This window comes from Lipotes vexillifer, unplaced genomic scaffold, assembly GCF_000442215.2.
Source record: "Lipotes vexillifer unplaced genomic scaffold, Lipotes_vexillifer_v1.1 scaffold1139, whole genome shotgun sequence".
NCBI lineage: Eukaryota > Metazoa > Chordata > Mammalia > Artiodactyla > Lipotidae > Lipotes > Lipotes vexillifer.
This window is the reverse complement of record NW_006798273.1, coordinates 2,900,982-2,921,480: the sequence shown is the minus strand read 5'-3', so window position 1 is coordinate 2,921,480 and position 20,499 is coordinate 2,900,982. Positions and strand designations below refer to the sequence as shown.

Sequence of the window (20,499 nt, the reverse complement as noted above, 5' to 3'; positions counted from 1 at the left end):
GGTTCTTCAGAACCATTTTTTTTTTTAGATTCCATATATATGTGTTAGCATACGGTATTTGTTTTTCTCTTTCTGACTTACTTCACTCTGTATGACAGACTCTAGGTCCATCCACCTCACTACAAATAGCTCAGTTTCGTTTCTTTTTATGGCTGAGTAATATTCCATTGTATATATGTGCCACATCTTTATCCATTCATCTGTCGATGGGCACTTAGGCTGCTTCCATGTCCTGGCTATTGTAAAGAGAGCTGCAATGAACACTGTGGTACGCGACTCTTGTTGAATTATGGTTTTCTCAGGGTATATGCCCAGTAGTGGGATTGCTGGGTCGTAAGGTAGTTCTATTTTCAGTTTTTTAAGGAACCTCCATACTGTTCTCCATGGTGGCTGTATCAATTTACATTCCCACCAACAGTGCAAGAGGGTTCCCTTTTCTCCACACCTTCTCCCTTATTAATTCTTTAAATTGACGACCCCAAGCCCAAACTTTGAGCTTTGCTTTGATTCTTCACTTATTGAGCACCTAAAACCCACGCTTCTTTGTCCTGTCAATTCCTCACAAATTTACTATTTCTTTGTCTAAAACATATAAAAGCTGCCTCTTTGGCCACTTTGTAGGTCCCATTTCTATGACATTTCCTGCACATGAATTAAAACATTTCTTTTTCTCCCGTTAATCTGTCTTGTGTCAATTTTATTACGCCAGCCACAAGAACTTAAAAGGGGTGGAGGGGGAAATTTCCCCCTCCCTGACAAGTGTAAAGAATATATAATATTCTGGATCACTTTGCTGTACATCTGAAACATTGTAAACCAACTATACTTCAATAATAACTAAATACATAAACGAATACATAAATAAATAAAACCAAACATTAAAAAAAAAAAGAGGGCTTCCCTGGTGGCGCAGTGGTTGAGAGTCTGCCTGCCGATGCAGGGGACACGGGTTCGAGCCCTGGTCTGGGAAGATCCACATGCCATGGAGCAACTGGCCCGTGAGCCACAACTACTGAGCCCGCGCGTCTGGAGCCTGTGCTCCGCAACAAGAGAGGCCGCGATAGTGAGAGGCCCGCGCATCGCGATGACGAGTGGCCCCCGCTTGCCGCAACTAGAGAAAGCCCTCGCACAGAAACGAAGACCCAACACAGCCATAAATAAATTAATTAATTAAAAGAAAAAAGCACCGTCATAGCTTCAGACCTCTCCCCCGAACAGACAAGCCCTGAATTAGCGTTTCCTCATGTTCTGTTTAAAAAAAAAAAGAATATATGAGGCAGGTATGAAGAGCTCATTACAGTAACTTTCCATCTGTGACCTTAACAGTGCTCTGGATGGCCTTCTGACCCATTGGTGACCGAGGCCATGACATATGAACTCCATCATTCATCACTGGCCTGATGAAGCACCGGATACGGAAGCAGCTGCCCACCCCTAGAAGAATGGGTTTCATCAGGGTTAACTCACACTTCATGGTTTTCACGGCCACCTTCTGAGAGGTCCCATCCTGCTGATTAAGATTTCCTTCCATGACAGACCCAAACTCTCCTGTGAAGTAAAACAACATCTATATTGACCTTGTGCAAAATCTCTCTTGCCCACAGAAATGCAATAGCACTGTAGCTGCTGTTTTCACGTGGCTCCATTGTGACCCCAACACAGCAGCCGGGCGGAGCTGGCCAGGTCACCCCCGCTGGTAAACCCACGGCACAGGCCATGCCCTAGCCTCCTGCTTGTTACAAGCTTGGTTGGCTCAGACTTAGCTCAGCTCATCACTTTATTAAGCATCATAACTGATTCAAGAAACTTACAAGACAACATGGAAATTGTTACTGACATGCATCAAGTACAAACTCTTAATACCATTATCATTTATCCTAAGACCATTTTGACAAATATGTATTTTCACCTCTGTTCCTATTTAATTAGGAAGGTGACAAGAATAGTAAACTTAAGAACTAGAGGAATAAATTGAAAGTATATAGGAAGCCGACCCGTGAATTGCATGCATTTTAATGAAGAAAGGAAATTAATATTTTTCGAGAGCCTACTGTGTTTGTTAGGCTCTGCAGAGGCCCTTTTCATAGGCCAAATCTGAGTTTCAAAAATCACTATTTACTTTGTCATTTTAAAAGTTATAAGATAGAACTATTTGTATTGCAACTTAAAGTCACAAAAATGGTATTTTATTTAATAAATATACACTTTTTAAAATGACTGTGAACCGCTTACCTTCTTACTCATATTTTAAAAGAATTAAAACTGCTTACCTTCACCCAGAATTTTTCCGAGAATTAGAAGGTTCCTGTCAATCACGACATCCTCTAGCTTATTTTGCAGTTCCTCACTGACTCCCAAGCTATGTACTATAAAAGGAGTCACAGAACATACATGACCTGTCAGTATGCTTCCTTTCATCTGAATATAATTAAAATTGCATATAAAGTATAAAGTCCTATAAAAAAGTTAAACATTTTTCTCATTTTATATCCATAGCTCTCCCCGCAAAATGCCAGTAGTAAAATATCACACTTAAACCTACTTAATGATTAAACTGAGTAAAATGAATGTTTCAGGGCAAAATTAATCCTGAAGGATTATAAAAATCAGAACCATATTTCTCTTCCCATTGGGTGGTAGCAACAGCTGGCAATCAGATTCATGCAGGGGAGCTTTGCCCTTGACTCAAAGGAGTGAGGAAGCTAAGTCAATATTCTTTCTTTTCTTTTTTTTAATTTTTAAATATTTATTTATAAATGTATTTGGCCATGCTGGGTCTTAGTTGCAGTATGCGGGATCTTAGTTGCTGCGTGAGGGATCTTTGTTGCGTCACGCGGGATCTAGTTCCCTGACCGGGGATCAGACCCGGGCCCCCTGCATTGGGAGCTCGGAGTCTTAACCACTGGACCACCAGGGCAGTCCCAAGTCAATATTCTTTCTAGTGGAGCATTTACTAGTATAACCCTAACTGTGGGATACAAAAAAGTCATCAGGACACCTCCCCTGCCCTCCCATGCCAGGGAAGGTGGCACAGAATCCACAGGAAACAAGTAGAGAACAAGGTACAGTTTGTTTTACATATGGTATATAGAACCTCATTATAATGACATAGAAAGTGCTAAATTGAATACTTGGTGGGGGACTGAAGATTAAGATTTTCTATGAGGTGGTAGATACGCAGCACAGACAATCAGTGTTATCAATAAAAGCTGTTAACCAGGAGAGGGAGACCAATTCAATAGCCATTTGGCAAATGATTCAGTTTGTGCCATAGTTAGGGAACAAGCAAGACTTTGAAAGAAAAAAAAATGTGGTAATTAGAAAGGACACATTAGCTTTTAGTGAAAAAATTTTACCCAAATGGTGCTTCAATCAAGGAAAGAAATTGGTCTAAATGACAGATTTTTTTAAAATGCGAGAATAGACATCTAAAAGGCAAAACTTCTAGATTAGAGAAGTAATAACATCCTACATCAAATGAGTTTTTGTTTCATGGTAACCTGCCTTCCATCATCCTTATGTTTATTTGTTGTTGTTTGTGTTGTTTTTTGGCAAACATCCAGAAGCTTGAATTTGATAATATTCACACACTTCCAACACTGTTTCTGAAATTATTCAAGAACACAGCTATGTGTCTATTCCCATTCATTGAAACTAAAAGAGTTCCCGCTCTGATTCAGCAAAGCTCAAACCATAACTGTCACAAAGTATGCTAGCAAATTGTTCCCTGACTTGGTTGCCAGGAAAAAACAGGAAATGAGCTCAAGATTATGACAGTTGCTTTGCTGTTTCCTTTAAATCCCTCTGCCCACATCTTCTCCTCTCACCCTGAGAGTTCCTTCTTCCCTCCATGTTTCATGGCATCAGGAGTCCTTAACCCCGGTCACTTCACTGTGGGTCCAGTTCCAGATTTCCAGGAAACCGGTCAGGAGGGAAGCCCAGGGCCATGTCTGACTCTCTACTTGTTGGTTTCCAGAGACATTTTGCACATTAAAGATAGACATTCTTCGACTCCTTTGGCTTTTGTTAGAAATCTATCAATTAATTTGTGGTTTTCTTTGCTCTCAACTATTTTAACTTTTGCCAAAACAGAGAAATGAGAGTCAACTTACAGGTGAGTTCAATGGCTCGCCGACAGAAGGACTTCTTTGCTATGTAACTGACAACCAATTCTGAATCCTCCTCTGTGAAGGCGCTCCTGGGTGAATGAGAACAGACATCTCACACAAGCAGCAGAAGGCTACCCAGGTTGGGGCTGGTTCCACAAGATGCTACTAAGCTTCTGCCTGTTAAAAGGGCTCTTCTAGCACAAAAACCTTTCTCACTGGGAGACATAGGCTTCTTTCCTTAGATCCATTTTAGGCTTACCTGGCAATATCAAACAACCCTGTCTAGGAACCATCAACAGCTGAGAACAACTGATAAGCTCCCAACGGCCAAAGCTGTAACAATTTGAGCAACGCGATAAAGTCATATTGGATTATAACCCAAAGTATAAAATGAATATCCATGATGTGTGTGTGTGTGTGTGTGTGTGTGTGTATGTGTATAAATAAATAAATAAATAAACTGGGGGAAACAGAGAAGTCTCCTGTGCAGAAGAATTCCAAATATTTTATATAGATACTCTGTCTTTAAGAGATGGGGGTAGCGTTAACTCCTTACCCTGTGTGAGATGCATATACTGACTTGCTTCCTAAGAGTCCAGTATAAAAAGGGAGAAAAAATAACTATGGTAGAGAAATCAGGCAAACACCACCTCAGCCAGGTGATAATGATTAACATCAACAGTGATAAATCATGTTGACAGTGTGTATCCTCGATGTAATGGGATGAAGATGGCACTCTACCTCTGTAGTCTTCCACTCAATAACCTGTAACCCCAGTCTAATCATGAGCAGAACATCACACAAATTCCAAGAGAGGGCATCCTACAAAATACCTGAGCAGTACTCCCGAAAACTATCAAGTTCAACAAAAACAAGGAAAGGCTGGGAAACTGCCATGGCCAAGAGGAGCCTAAGGAGACATGACAACAAAATGTAATGTGGTGTCCTGGATAGGCCTCTGGGAAAGAAAAGGGATATTAGGCTAAAACAAAGGATATCTGAATAAAGTATGGACTTTGTTAATGATAATGTATTGATATTGTTTGACTGATTGTAGCAAATATACTGTCCTAACATAAAATGTTAATAACAGGGGACCCTGGATGTGATGTATATGGAAAGTCTCTGTACTACCTTCTCAATTTTTCTGTAAATTTAAAACTTTTCTGAAAAATAAAACCTATTTTAAAAAATCCATTTAGTCACTGTTTTAGACTAATTGGTGGAAAGTACTATGAATTAATGAGTAAATTATAGACTAAACCTCACGTTATCTTGCATATATAGATTATTTTAAAAGAGAGAACACATTTAAAAAATAATATATTTGTATGCAAAGTAAAGAATTTGGAAGGATTTATGCCAAAATAGCAACTGAGACCTGGTATAAACCCTGGAGTTACAGGTGGGTTCCACTTTCTACTTTCAACTATTCTATATAATTTGATTTTTTAAAAAACTATAAGAATGTTACTTTTATAAGTAGAAAATAAAGGTATTTTCATTAAAAAATGAACAAATGAAAGGTGCTTGTACAAAATGAACAAATGAATAGGGTGTTGCAGTGAAGACCCAAGGAAACTGACTTCAGTATAAAATAACCTGTGATCAACTTTTCACTTGTTTTCGGCTTCTGCTCAGCTTAATGGTTCTTGGAGATAATTTTATTTCTAAATATTTGAAACAGTACTGGAATCTTATTAATATATCTGCTGTACTTTGCAGCCCCACTTTTTGGTAAGTTTTAAAACATTCAACATTAAACTTCTCCAAATTATTACAGCTAGGGTTGAATCAGATAATATCTAAGATCTATTTTGGTGGTAAGCTTTTGGGTTCTGCGGAACCATGAGTTAGTGGAGGACTAGCTGATAAGAATGTTTTCACATGGAGCATTTTCTTCTGCATTTCTTAACTGCTAGACTATAAGCTACATGTGGGCAGCCCCATGCTTGTCTTGTTCATCTCTCTCCATCCAACCCCTTAGAAGAGGTTCTGTTTTTTGAACATTCCTTCCTTTCTCCACAGATTTGAAATGCAATCTTCATTGTATATTCTATTCCCACACACATATGGGCACCCTGTGATGTTCATACACTGAGTTCTCACCAACACCTCGCTGTTCTAATCATTTAACGTGTTTTTATACCTGGTAGGATTAGCCCTCTCCACCCAAACTTTTGTGTTTTTCAAAACTGTCTTGGCTGTCTCTGCTCATTTACTCTTCAAGGTATAATTTTTTTTTTTTTTTTTTTTTTTTTTTTTTTTTTTTAAAGATTTTTTTTGAGGTGGACCATTTTTAAAGTCTTTATTGAATTTGTTACATTGCTTCTGTTTTATGTTTTGGCTTTTTGGCCACGAGGCATATGGGATCCTAGCTCCCTGACCAGGGATCGAACCTGCACCCCCTGCATTAAACCCACAGCCCCTGCATTGGAAGGCAAAGTCTCAACCACCGGACTGCCAGGGAAGTCCCTCAGGTAAATTTTCAAATCAGCTTTTATCAACAAGCCTGCAGCAATTTAGATGGTGATTATATTGAATTTATGGTTAACTTGGGGAAAAATGATCTCTTGACAAAACTGAGCCTTCCCATCTATGAACGTGGTACACATCTTTCCATTTATTTGAGTTGTCTTCTGCAATGGCAGTAAAGTTCAATAAGTTTTTCCACAAAGCTCTTGTACATATATTGGGTTTCTTCTTAGGAACATTATAGTTCTCGTGCTATTGTGGATGGGATGTCATTCTAGCACTTTGACTTTAATGTATTTTAAAACCAGAATCAAAATATTTTCACAACATTTAATGTCCTAAAAAACATTAAGTTTCCTCTTAAAGGAAAACAAGAAAGGAGGAAAGCAAGAAGAGACTTTGGAAGAAGTAAAAAGCTTTCACTATTGCCTGCCTTTGTGGCACTGGAAGTAAGGAAGCTGCCTCCCGCTGGGGCGTGCATAATACAGGGACCCAGCTGGGTACCGGAGCTGGGCCAGCAGAAGAGGCATTAATACTTGGCATAGCAACTTCATCGATACCGCTGAGCAAAACATTTTAAACTGAGAAACTTACCCAAACTTTGTCTCCTGGAATCTTTTCCTGATGGCCAGAGATATATATAAAGTCAACCCAATCAAAACAAATCCACAAAAGCAGCCAAGGATGATGAGCACAGGATCTTTGTTGCCAGGTGCTGGGGTTGATGAGGGGGCAAAATCTACCCAACCTGGTAAAATACCAATAGAATCAATTCAAAACATCTCTTTGGGATTCGGGATAGTTGATTTACAGTATTGGGGAACTCTCTTCATGTCAGTTATAAATGTATAAGCAATTGTAAAAATAGTAAAACTAATATTTAACTGGTACGCTCTAATTTAAAACACTAGAAATATTGAGAATCAAAATGCTTTATTTCTTTGTAAAAGAAAGTATCAAGAGTAATTTGAACACTGCTTGCCAGCTTCTAGCCACATAGCTTAGGATATAGAGAGAATGTACTTTCCATGCCCTGACAAATGTCATACTCCTTTCCAAGTTTGGATCAGTTTCCAATGTTTTATCCTTTGCGCTTTCAGTGTCGTGAAATACCTCTGTGAGTTCCTTTAATGTTGTGATGAGAAGGCAGAGACTTTGAGCTGCTGCTGAGACATTTTCTTTTATTTTATTAAAAAAAAATTTATTTATTTATCTATTTACTTATTTGGCTGTGTCAGGTCTTAGTTGCGGCACGTGGGATCTTTTGTTGTGGCACACGGGCTCTTTGTTGTGGCGTGCAGGCTTCTCTTTAGTTGTGGCGTGCACAGTCCAGAGTGCGCGGCCTTAGTAGTTGCAGTGCGAGGGCTCTCTAGCTGTGGTGCGCAGGCTCACTTTCCCCTCGGCATGTGGGATCTTAGTTCCCCAACCAGGGATCGAACCCGCGTCCCCTGCATTGGAAGGCGGATTCTTAACCACTGGACCGCCTGGGAAGTCCCTGCTGAGGCACTGCACAGTATGACAACCCTGCTTACAACCCAGTATGACAATTCAGAGTCTGGGCATTTTGATAAGGATCTGAGCTTAGGAGTCCTGCTGCAAGTTCCTGCTTTGCTTTTCCAGGGGCACCTTTTAAAATAACCATTTAGAGTTGAGCCCCTGAAAAGTTAAGTACAGGTGTTTTCTACCCTCTCTCTACTGCCTGCTCTGACGTGGGATGAAGGACCACCCTTGCCCTGGCTCTCCCACCTCCTCACCCCACACCTGCATCTGGGATCTGTAATAGATCTTGTGACTCTGCTTCCTTTGTGTGGGTGTATTGAAACTGCACAATCAAAATGACCCCAGGGTTTTCACTTCCCCAAAGTGGGAGCTCAGATGCTGAGGGAACTATCTGCCCACCCCATGTGGGTGGTGTGTGCTCCTCATTCGGTGGGCCATAATCTGCATATTCTCAATTCAGTACATCAGCTTCGGGGCGCCTGACACACATGTGAAGACTGTGGCCAGTGTAACTTTCTCTGGGACATCTTTCTCCTTTTCAGCACAACCAGTTCACTCATGTGGGTAAGTCCACCTTCACTGAGCTCCCTGGCTGCACATCTCATGGACCAAATGGCAGCAGCATCAACACGCCCACAGTCAACTATTTCTTTCGTAATTCCACACACATTCAATTCAAATTCCACTTCCAACACTATCACTTTTTCTTTCTTCTCTACATTTTCATCTTTGTTCACCAGCTCCGTCTCTCAATTATCTGCTTTTGTGAAATGTCATGTGGGTTCGCCCCTGCGAGACAAGGAAGTAACACAGCTCTATGCCTGTTAGATGCATGTGAACTGAATAAGGAAAGCACGGTGATGAACCACACACAGACTTTGAAAGAAGTGACCCAACTGGTCACAACCAAGATGCCCCTGCTATTTATGGAGTGATTTGTGCACTGAAGAGCTGGCGGTGAAGTTCATACAATTACTCACAGTTAATATATGCTGGCACCTTAAATTTGAACCATATTGTTGGGGAACAGGTGTGATGTAACTAAACTGTGGTAACTGAAATGTATGCAGACAGGAACCATGCAAAACCAGGACTGCCAGAACAGCAAAGCTTTTTACAGTTTTGGACAGTTCAGTATGAATGAAGATGAAAGCTCTGTCATCTTAAACTCTGACTTTTTTAAAAAAAATTGAAGAATAGGACTTCCCTGGCAGTCCAGTGGTTAAGACTCTGTGCTTCCACTGCAGAGGCCGTGGGTTCGATCCCTGGTCAGGGAACTAAGATCCTAGATCCCACATGCCACAAGGTGTGGGGAAAAAAAAAAAAGAAGTTATAGTTGATTTACAATGCTGTGTTAGTTTCTGGTGTACAGCAAAGTGATTCAGTTATATGTTTGTGTGTGTGTGTGTGTGTGTGTGTGTGTATATATAAAATATATATATATATTCATTTTCATATTCTTTTCCATTATGGTTTGTTACAATATATTGAATATAGTTCCCTGTGCTACACAGTAGGACCTAATTGTCTATCTATTTTATATGTACTAGTTTGTATTTGCTAATTCCAGACTCCTAATTTATCCCTCCTCCACCCCCTTTCCCCTTTGGTAACCATAAGTTTGTTTTCTATGTCTGTGTTAAACTCTGATTTTTTAACCTGTGCCTCTAGAATCAGAATCTCATTGTCCCTGAATTTCTGCCAGGTAGGCACGCCTTGTGTCCCCAACACCAGTTACTAATGTTCCCTTGGGACTGGGCTTATGGGCTGTAGGAGCTGTAATATGGATCCAATTTGGCACTAAAAGGGAGAACATATCTGAGGGTCACTGGGACAGACATAGGGGGACTCAACGGTCTGTTCTCAAGTCCTGTCTGCTACGGCTACAAAGGCTATATATTTGGCAAGAACTTGTAAATGCACAAATCATACCCGTATAGATGTCTGCGTAGAGTTTACGGTGGCAGTTCATTACCAAACAACCTAGGGCAGGTCAGAGTCAGAACAAAGGCAGCTGCCCTGATCTACAGAAGCAAACACAGCATTTGGGCCACTTGGGGCACCACGGCGTCACCTTGCTTAAGGCCACTCCAACAACAAGCAGAAACCAGCACTCAGGGATGGGCATTTAGCTGAGCGAGCCCAGCGCCGTGTAAAGATGGCTTCTATAGGAAACGCTTCTTGTTCTGTACCAATGAATCACAAAGCATGTTACCTAGGGTTTGAATGACTAATAACAGAGCAACCTGCACCGCTTAAAGCAAACAAACAAACAGTGCCAATTATAGAGAGCTGAGGATTAGCCACATTGCCTATCCAAAATTCAGTCATGTAGTTTGGATGCATTTAAACTAAATTCAATACTATATATAAAATAGCTAACTAATAAGGACCTACTGTATAGCACAGGGAACTCTATTCAATGCTCTGTAATGAGCTATGTGGGAAAAGAATCTAAGAAAGAGTGGATGTATGTACATGTATAACTGACTGACCTTGCTGTACACCTGAGGCTAACACAACATTGTAAATCCATTATACTCTAATAAATGTTAAAAGCAAGAACAGAAAACCTAAATTCATTAAGTCCAGTCAAATTCTGGGTTCTGAAAGGATGAATCTTCCTAGGAAGTTATTACACTGGAGAGTAATAGTAGTGGGAAGACTCAAGGGTATCGACAGCTCTGTGATCAGCTATCAACTATCCTCATCACTGCGAAATTTCCTTTTGGTATTTATGGTTCATTCTTAAACAAGCCGTCCATGCCACAGGCTACTCTCTGGCCACCTGTGTGTTGCCCGGACTGATGTTCCGTCAGTCAGTCGGGCACCAGCTCTCACCGTGTGCAGGGACAAATATTTTCACTGGGTCACTGAAGGGCCCGACTCCCCCTCTGGTGATGGCTGCAATCCTCACGGTGCACGAGGCGTTGTGGACTTGAACAGAAAGCTGAGCGAGACTCTCGTTCTGGCCGACTTCTTCTGAGAGCTCTTTCTGGGGACAGAGAGGAAAGGAAAGGAAGGGAGATACTGAGGCACCAGGGGCCTTGTCGCCCGAGGGAAGTTCTTCTGAGGGAAGCTGCCCCACCCACATCCCAGGGGCAGCGGCTGTGTTCCCACAGCATCCCTTCCTTCACTCAGGCCATAGCCAAGGAAGCCAATAGGCGGGCAGTGATGCAGGACAGGCTGGCAGCAACCTCAGGTCTTGGGGATCTGGGCCTACTAGGGTCGTGCGAACATGGTACTTAGAGGGGTCAGTGAAGAAACCTCTGGAAGAAAGGGAATATGTGGCAGATGCACCCGAAGGCAAAAGCAAGACTGTCTCCTCGACACTCCCGCCCTCAGAACCCCCAGAGAACACTGCCCAGGAGCTGCACTGAACCTTGACATTGACCACCTGCCAGCTTCCTTGAACCAGCACAAGTGGGCTCGTGTTCCTTGCAATTCTAAGAGTTGTGACTACAGTCTACATTTAGAAGGGCGCTGACATTTTTTCTTCCAGCGACAAACACACAATGTGCTCCATTTTCAAAAATCTGGCTTTACTTATTTTGTTTTAAAGCCATCGCTGCACAACTTGACCCATTAAAACATGGGGGATGGGGGAGATTTTTGAAAAAATAACCAGGGGAAAAAATACTTTCCCCTTTGTTTCCAAACCTTGACTATCATGGTGTTCTCTGGCGCGGGAAACTAATTTTGCGTTTGGGATTGGCTTTTCAAATAGGAACCATAGGGTTGGTGAAGGCTGAAATGTAGTACTAGGAACATGTCTTTAATTCTGAATTATGGAGATTTGTTTTCACAGAGAGATATCACACATGGAGCACAGATATTATGGATCAGCAATGGATAGCAGGGGCCTGGTGTGGGTGGTCCCCTGGTCACTCATGCTGGTCATTTCTCCCAATGGTGCTGGGTGGAACCAGGTCAGCCCTTATGGAGAGGACAGTCCCATCACTCATGACCAGTGCGGACACCCCACCTGGAGACTGTTTAAAATCTAAACAGGCAGTGACCATCAGGACCTAGAAACGTTCCCCAGACAAGGGATGAAAGGAAAACTATGGTCTTAATTTTTTTTTTTTTTTGGTTTTTTAACCCCATTGGACTCAATGTCTAAAAGATTTGCCATAGATTTTTTGTTAATTAGGTAGACAAATTAGTCATTTTTTCTGATATATCAAAAGGCATTTTCTGTATGGCTAACCCAGTTTTGGTTATGTGTTAGTTGGTCATTCTCTATATAATTTGGGGAGGACAGAAAACCATCAAGTAGAGTAACTTCATTGTCAAAGCCCTCACAGTCACGGAACCTTGACTGGCAGCTGAGAAATAGTGCATATATCCCACAGTTTAAAACCTAACAGCTCTTCAAAGTACAAAAGACTTCATGCCTGACAAGGAACGTGGGGCCTGCCCCTGGTGTCACACATTTTGTCTGCAAAGATTCAAACGCAATACCTTGCTTATCAGAAAAACTGTCTTAAAATAAGTGGACACACATAGTTTTGACAGAACTCAATCCCAAGAAGAAGAGAAATCCTAACAAAACCAAAATTATCCTTTTGGAAATGAACATAAAAGCAGTTGATAACACCTATTCCCATAGGGCCTATAACTCCCTATGAAAACCCAGAGGAGTTACTTTTTAATTTCCACCTCCTACTCCTTGAGTTAATAAATATAAGGAGTTAATCTGTGAAGTGCTTGAAACAGTGCCTGACCCAGAGCAAAGGTTACCCAAGCGTCACAATGGCCACCATCACAGCTGGCATTATCCTGAATCTTTTTAAAATTTAATTAACTAATTAATTTTACAAAATTATTTATTTATTTATTTATTTTTGGCTGCGTTGGGTCTTCGTTGCTGCACGCGGGCGTTCCCTAGTTGCGGTGAGCGGGGGCTACTCCTCGTTGCAGTGTGCGGGCTTCTCATTGCGGTGGATTCTCCTGTTGCGGAGCATGGGCTCTAGGTGCACGGGCTTCAGTAGTTGTGGCACATGGGCTCAGTAGTTGTGGTTCATGGGCTCTAGAGCACAGGCTCAGTAGTTGTGGCGTGTGGGCTTAGTTGCTCCGCGGCACGTGGGATCTTCCCAGACCAGGGATCAAACCCGTGTCTCCTGGTTAAGGTGGATTCTTAACCACTGCGCCACCAGGGATGTCCTATCCTGAATCTTGAAGCATGGAAATGATGCCAGCCACCGCTCACTGGGAACCCATTTTGGAAATACATAAAAAATCATCCCACTTTAGGGGTGGAATTGTAATCAGTGTCAAAGTAGTGATTAGAAAGATAAATGATAAACACTTAGTGGAGGTGCCCAATTTTCTCCAAGAATATCCTTAAATAGTAATCTCAAATATAATTTAAACATGATTCCCAATGTTAAAAATTGATGTAATTTATTCATACTGTTCTGATGCCAAATACGTAAAGAAAAGGTATGACCACGTCCATATCCCAAAGTATTTTAGTTTTGATCTTGAAAGTTGGCAGAGATCCTTCTAATTTCAGACAGCTGTAGGAGCCCCCCACTCACCCCCGTGTGTTACCTCTCTTGCTGTCAGGGTGCAGACCGCCGAAGGAGGGGTCATCTCATTGGCATAATGTGGTCTGGCCACAGTACACAGGTCATGGGTCAGCTGCACATTTAGTGAGCTTTTAATTTCACCAACACAGGCCCATATCTCTAAGAACTTAAATTTAACTAAAGGCATTGTCAGGTAATGAAATCAGTTTGACTACAGCTTTACTTACATAGGAAACATAGGGACCTTGCCTGTTGGGGAAAGTAATAGCACATCTTTGGAAACACAGTTTCTTTTTTCTCACTGTGTGGCTTCAGTGTTGGTCAGGGCAACTAGATATTTGTTTTCACTTATCACAAAGACCTTAATATCTCCAACTCTGTAAGAATTCACAACCCCATAATTTGTAACTGTAATTAAGAATATAGGTAATTCCCTGGCGGTCCAGTGGTTGGGACTCTGCGCTTTCACTGCCAAGGGCCTGGGTTCAATCCCTCGTTGGTGAACTAAGATCCTGCAAGTCATGCAGCGCAGCCAAAAAAGAAAAAAGAATATGGCCCATTTCAAAATTACTCAGGGGGAGACTGGCTCAAGATGGTGGAGAGAAGAACGTGCTCTCACTCCCTGTTGCGAGAGCACTAGAAACACAACTAACTGCTGAACAATCATTGACAGGAAGACACTGGAACTCACCAAAAAAGATACCCCACATCCAAAGACAAAGGAGAAGCCGCAATGAGACGGTAGGAGGGGCGCAATCACAATAAAATCAAATCCCATAAGTGCTGGGTGGGTAACTCACAAACTGGAGAACAATTATACCACAGAAGTCCACCCACTGGAGTGAAGGTTCTGAGCCCCACGTCAGGCTTCCCAACCTGGGGGTTTGGCAACGGGAGGAGGTATTCCTAGAGAATCAGACTTTGAAGGCTAGCGGGATTTGGTTGCAGGACTTGGACAGGACTGGGGGAAACAGAGACTCCACTCTTGGAGGGGACACACAAAGTAGTGTGTGCATCGGGACCCGGGGAAGGAGCAGTGACCCCATAGGAGACTGAACCAGACCTACCTGCTAGTGCTAGAGGGTCTCCTGCAGAGGCAGTGGGCGGCTGTGGCTCACCACGGGGACAAGGACACTGGCAGCAGAAGTTCTGGGAAGTACTCCTTGGCATGAGCCCTCCCAGAGTCTGCCATTAGCCCCACCAAAGAGCCTGTAGCCTCCAGTGCTGGGTCACCCCAGGCCAAACAACCAACAGGGAGGGAACTCAGCCCCACCCATCAGAAGACAAGCAGATTAAAGTTTTACTGAGCTCTGCCCACCAGAGCAACACCCAGCTATACCCACCACCAGTCCCTCCCATCAGGAAGCTTTGCACAAGCCTCTTTGATAGCCTCACCCACCAGAGGGCAGACAGCAAAAGCAAGAAGAACTACAATCCTGCAGCCTGTGGAACAAAAACCACATTCACAGAAAGACAGACAAGATGAAAAGCAGAGGACTATGTACCGGATGAAGGAACAAGATAAAACCCCAGAAAAACAACTAAATGAAGTCAACCTTCCAGAAAAAGAATTAAAATAATGATAGTGAAGATGATCCGGGACCTCGGAAAAAGGACGGAGGCAAAAATCGAGAAGATGCAAGAAATGTTTAACGAAGACCTAGAAGAATTAAAGAACAAACACCTAGAAGAATTAAAGAACAAACAAACAGAGATGAACAATACAATAACTGAAATAAAAAATACACTAGAAGGAATCAATAGCAGAATAACTGAGGCAGAAGAACGGATAAGTGAGCCAGAAGACAGATTGGTGGAATTCACTGCCGTGGAACAGAATAAAGAAAAAAGAATGAAAAGAAATGAAGACAGCCTAAGAGACCTCTGGGACAACATTAAACACACCAACGTTCACATTATAGGGGTCCCAGAAGGAGGAGAGAGAGAGAAAATATTTGAAAAGATTATAGTCGAAAACTTCCTTAACATGGGAAAGGAAACAGCCACCCAAGTCCAGGAAGCACAGAGAGTCCCAGGCAGAATAAACCCAAACAGAAACACAACGAGACAAACAGTAATCAAACTGACAAAAATTAAAGACAAAGAAAAAATATTAAAAGCAACCAGGGAAAAAGGACAAGTAACATACAAGGAAACTCCCATAATGTTAACAGCTGATTTCTCAGCAGAAACTCTACAAGCCAGAAGGCAGTGGCACGATATATTTAAAGCGATGAAAGGGAAGAACCTACAACCAAGATTACTCTACCAGGCAAGGATGTCATTCAGATTTGACAGAGAAATCAAAAGCTTTACAGACAAGCAAAAGCTAAGAGAATTCAGCACCACCAAACCAGCTCTACAACAAATGCTAAAGGAAGTTCTCTAAGTGGGAAACACAAGAGAAGAAAAGGACCTACAAAAAGCAAACCCAAAACAATTAAGAAAATAGTAATAGGAACACACATATAGATAATTACCTTAAATGTGAATGGATGAAATACCCCAACCAAAACATAGAGGCTTGCTGAATGGATACAAAAACAAGGCCCATATATATGCTGTCTACACGAGACCCACTTCAGACCTAGGCACACATACAGACTGAAAGTGAGAGGATGGAGAAAGATATCCCATGCAAATGGAAATCAAAAGAAAGCTGGAGTAGCAATACTCATATCAAATAAAACAGACTTTAAAATAAAGAATATTACAAGAGACAAGGAAGGGGTTTCCCTGGTGGTGCAGTGGTTAAGAATCCGCCTGCCAACACAGGGGACACGGGTTCGAGCCCTGGTCCGGGAAGATCCCACAAGCCATGGAGCAACAAAGCCCATGCGCCACAACTACTGAGCCTGCACTCTAGAGCCCGTGAGCCACAACTACTGAGTCTGTGCACCACAACTACTGAGCCCGCATAACCAGAGTCTGTGCTCCGCAACAAGAGAAGCCACCGCACTGAGGAGCCCGTGCACCGCAAAGAAGAGTAGCCCCTGCTCGCCACAACTAGAGAAAGCCCGCGCACTACAATGAAGACCCAATGCAGCCAAAAATAAAATAAATAAATTTTAAAAAAAGACAAGGAAGGACACTACATAAAGATCAAGGGATCAATCCTACAAGATATAACAATTATAAATATATATGTACCCAACATAGGAGCACCTCAATACATAAGGCAAATGCCAACAGCTATAAAAGAGGAAATCAACAGTAACACAATAATAGTGGGGGACTTTAACACCTCATTTACACCAATGGACAGATCATCCAGACAGAAAATTAATAAGGAAACGCAAGCTTCAAATGACACAACAGACCAGAGAGATTTGACTGATATTTATAGGACATTCCAAAAACAGCAGATTACACTTCCTTCTCAAGTGCACGTGGAACATTCTCCAGGATTGATCACATCCTGGGCCACAAATCAAGCCTCGGTAAATTTAAGAAAATTGAAATCATATCAAGCATCTTTTCTGACCACAACGCTATGAGATTAGAAATCAATTACAGGGGAAAAAAATGTAAAAAACAAACACACGGAGGCTAAACAATACGTTACTAACTAACCAAGAGATCACTGAAGAAATCAAAGAGGAAATCAAAAAATACATAGAGAGAAATGACAATGAAAACACGATGATCCAAAACCTATGGGATGCAGCAAAAGCAGTTCTAACAGGGAAGTTTATAGCAATACAATCCTACCTCAAGAAACAAGAAAAATCTCAAATAAACAATCTAACCTTACACCTAAAGGAACTAGAGAGAGAAGAACAAACAAAACCCAAAGTTAGTAGAAGGTAAGAAATCATAAAGATCAGAAGAGAAATAAATGAAACAGAAACAAAGAAAACAATAGCAAAGCTCAATTAAATTAAAAGCTTGTTCTTTGAGGAGATAAACAAAATTGATAAACCTTTCGCCAGACTCACCAAGAAAAAGAGGGAAATTAGAAATGAAAAAGGAGAAGTTACAACAGACACCGCAGAAATACAAAGCATCATAAGAGGCTACTACAAGCAACACTGCCAATAAAATGGACAACCTGGAAGAAATGGACAAATTCTTAGAAAGGTATAACTTTCCAAGACTGAACCAGGAAGAAATAGAACATACGAACAGACCAATCACAAGTAATTACATTGAAAATGTGATTAAAAATCACCCAACAAACAAAAGTCCAGGACCAGATGGCTTCACAGGTGAACTCTATCAAACATTTAGAGAAGAGCTAACACACATCCTTCTCAAGCTCTTCCAAAAAGTTGCAGAGGAAGGAACACTCCCAAACTCATTCTATGAGGCCACCATCACCCTGATACCAAAAGCAGACAAAGACACCACAAAAAAAGGAAAATTACAGACCAATATCACTGATGAATATAGATGCAAAAATCCTCAACAAAATACTAGCAAACAGAATCCAACAACACATTAAAAAGATCATACACCATGATCAAGTGGGGTTTATCCCAGGGATTCAAGGATTCTTCAATATACACAAATCAATCTATGATTCTTTTATATGTAAAAACAAGTTGAAGAATAAAAACAAGTTGAAGAATATTAACAAGTTGAAGAATAAAAACCATATGATCATCTCAATAGATGCAGAAAAAGCTTTTGATAAAATTCAACACCCATTTATGATAAAAACTCTCCAGAAAGTGGGCATCGAGGGAACCTACCTCAACATAATAAAGGCCATATACAACAAACCCATGGCAAACATCATTCTCAATGGTGAAAAACTGAAAGCATTTCCTCTAAGATCAAGACAAGGATGTCCACTCTCGCCACTATTATTCAACATAGCTTTGGAAGTCCTAGCCATGGCAATCAGAGAAGAAAAAGAAATAAAAGGAATACAAATTGGAAAAGAAGAAGTAAAACTGTCACTGCCTGCAGATGACATGACACTATACATAGAGAATCCTAAAGATGCCACCAGAAAACTACCAGAGCTAATCAATGAATTTGGTAAAGTTGCAGGATACAAAATTAATGCACAGAAATCTCTTGCATTCTTCTACACTAACAACAAAAGAACAGAAAGAGAAATTAAGGAAACAATCTCCTTCACCATTGCAACAAAAAGAACAAAATACCTAGGAATAAACCTACCTAAGGAGGTAAAAGACCTGTACTCAGGAAACTATAAGACACTGATGAAAGAAATCAGGGATGACACAAACAGATGGAGAGATATACCATGTTCTTGGATTGGAAGAATCAATATTGTGAAGATGACTCTACTACCCAAAGCAATCTACAGATTCAATGCAATCCATATTAAATTACCAATGGCATTTTTTACAGAACTAGAACAAAAGATCTTAAAATTTGTATGGAGATACAAATGACCCCGAATAGCCAAAGCAATCTTCAGAGAAAAAAACGGAGCTGGAGGAATCAGACTCCCTGACTTCAGACTATACTACAAAGCTATAGTAATCAAGACACTATGGTACTGGCACAAAAACATAAATATAGATCAATGGAACAGGACAGAAAGCCCAGAGATAAACCCACGTACCTCTGGTCAACTAGTCTATGACAAAGGAGGCAAGGATACACAATGGAGAAAAGACAATCTCTTCAATAAGTGATGCTGGGAAAACTGGACAGCTACATATAAAAGAATGAAATTAGAACACTCCCTAGCACCATACACAAAAATAAACTCAAAGTAGATTAAAGACCTAAATGTAAGACAGGACACTACAAAACTCTTAGAGGAAAACATAGGCAGAACACACTATGACATAAATCACAGCAAGATCTCTTTTGACCCACCTCCCAGAGTAATGGAAATAAAAACAAAAATAAACAAATGGGACCTAATGAAACTTAAAATCTTTTGCACAGCAAAGGAAACTATAAACAAGACGAAAGGATAACCCTCAGAATGGGAGAAAATATTTGCAAACGAATCAAGGGACAAAGGATTAATCTCCAAAATATAACAGCTCATGCAGCTCAATATTAAAAAAGCAAACAACCCAATCTAAAAATGGGCAGAAGAGCTAAATAGACATTTCTCCAAAGAAGACATACAGATGGCCAAGAGGCACGTGAAAAGCTGCTCAACAACACTAATTATTAGAGAAATGCAAATCATAACTACAATGAGGTATCACCTCACACCGGTTAGAATGGGCATCATCAGAAAATCTACAAACAATTAATGCTGGAGAGAGAGGGTGTGGAGGTAAGGGAACCCTCTTGCACTGTTGGTGGGAATGTAAGTTGATACAGCCACTATGGAGAACAGGATGGAGGTTCCTCAAAAAACTAAAAACAGAATTACCATATGACCCAGCAATCCCACTACTGGGCATATACCCAGGGAAAACCATAATTCAAAAAGACACATGCAGCACTATTTACAATAGCCAGGTCATGGAAGCGACCTAAATTCCCATCGACAGACGAATGGATAAAGAAGATGTGGTACATATATACAATGGAATATTACTCAGCCATAAAAAGGAACGAAATTGGGTCCATTGTAGAGATGTGGTTGGACCTAGAGAATGTCATACAGAGTGAAGTAAGTCAGAAAGAGAAAAACAAATATCGTATATTAACACATATATGTGGAATCAAGAAAAACGGTACAGATGAACCAGACTGCAAGGCAGAAATAGAGGCACAGATGTAGAGAACAAATGTATGGACACCAAGCGGGGGAAAGCGTGGGTGGTGCTGGGGGTGTGATGAATCGGGAGATTGGGATTGACATTTACACTAATATGTATAAAACAGATAACTAATAAGAATCTGCTGTATTAAAAAAATAAAATAAAATTCAAAAATAAATAAATAAATCAAATTACTTAGGCTAAAAAAAAAAAAAAAAGAATATGGCCCAT

At 41.0% G+C, this 20,499-nt stretch overlaps 1 protein-coding gene across 1 annotated transcript in view; it reads right to left on the bottom strand.

Annotated features, from left to right (window-relative positions):
* The window catches only part of MERTK (MER proto-oncogene, tyrosine kinase), a 110,072-nt gene that overhangs the window by 21,225 nt on the left and 68,348 nt on the right, over positions 1–20,499 (bottom strand). Inside the window, exons 9-13 of the mRNA XM_007470218.1 lie at positions 10,926–11,079; positions 7,179–7,332; positions 4,113–4,198; positions 2,271–2,366; positions 1,468–1,548 (exon numbers count right to left, since the gene is read on the bottom strand). Of these exons, the coding sequence (XP_007470280.1) occupies positions 1,468–1,548; positions 2,271–2,366; positions 4,113–4,198; positions 7,179–7,332; positions 10,926–11,079 (571 nt within the window). The remainder of the gene's footprint in view (positions 1–1,467; positions 1,549–2,270; positions 2,367–4,112; positions 4,199–7,178; positions 7,333–10,925; positions 11,080–20,499) is intronic.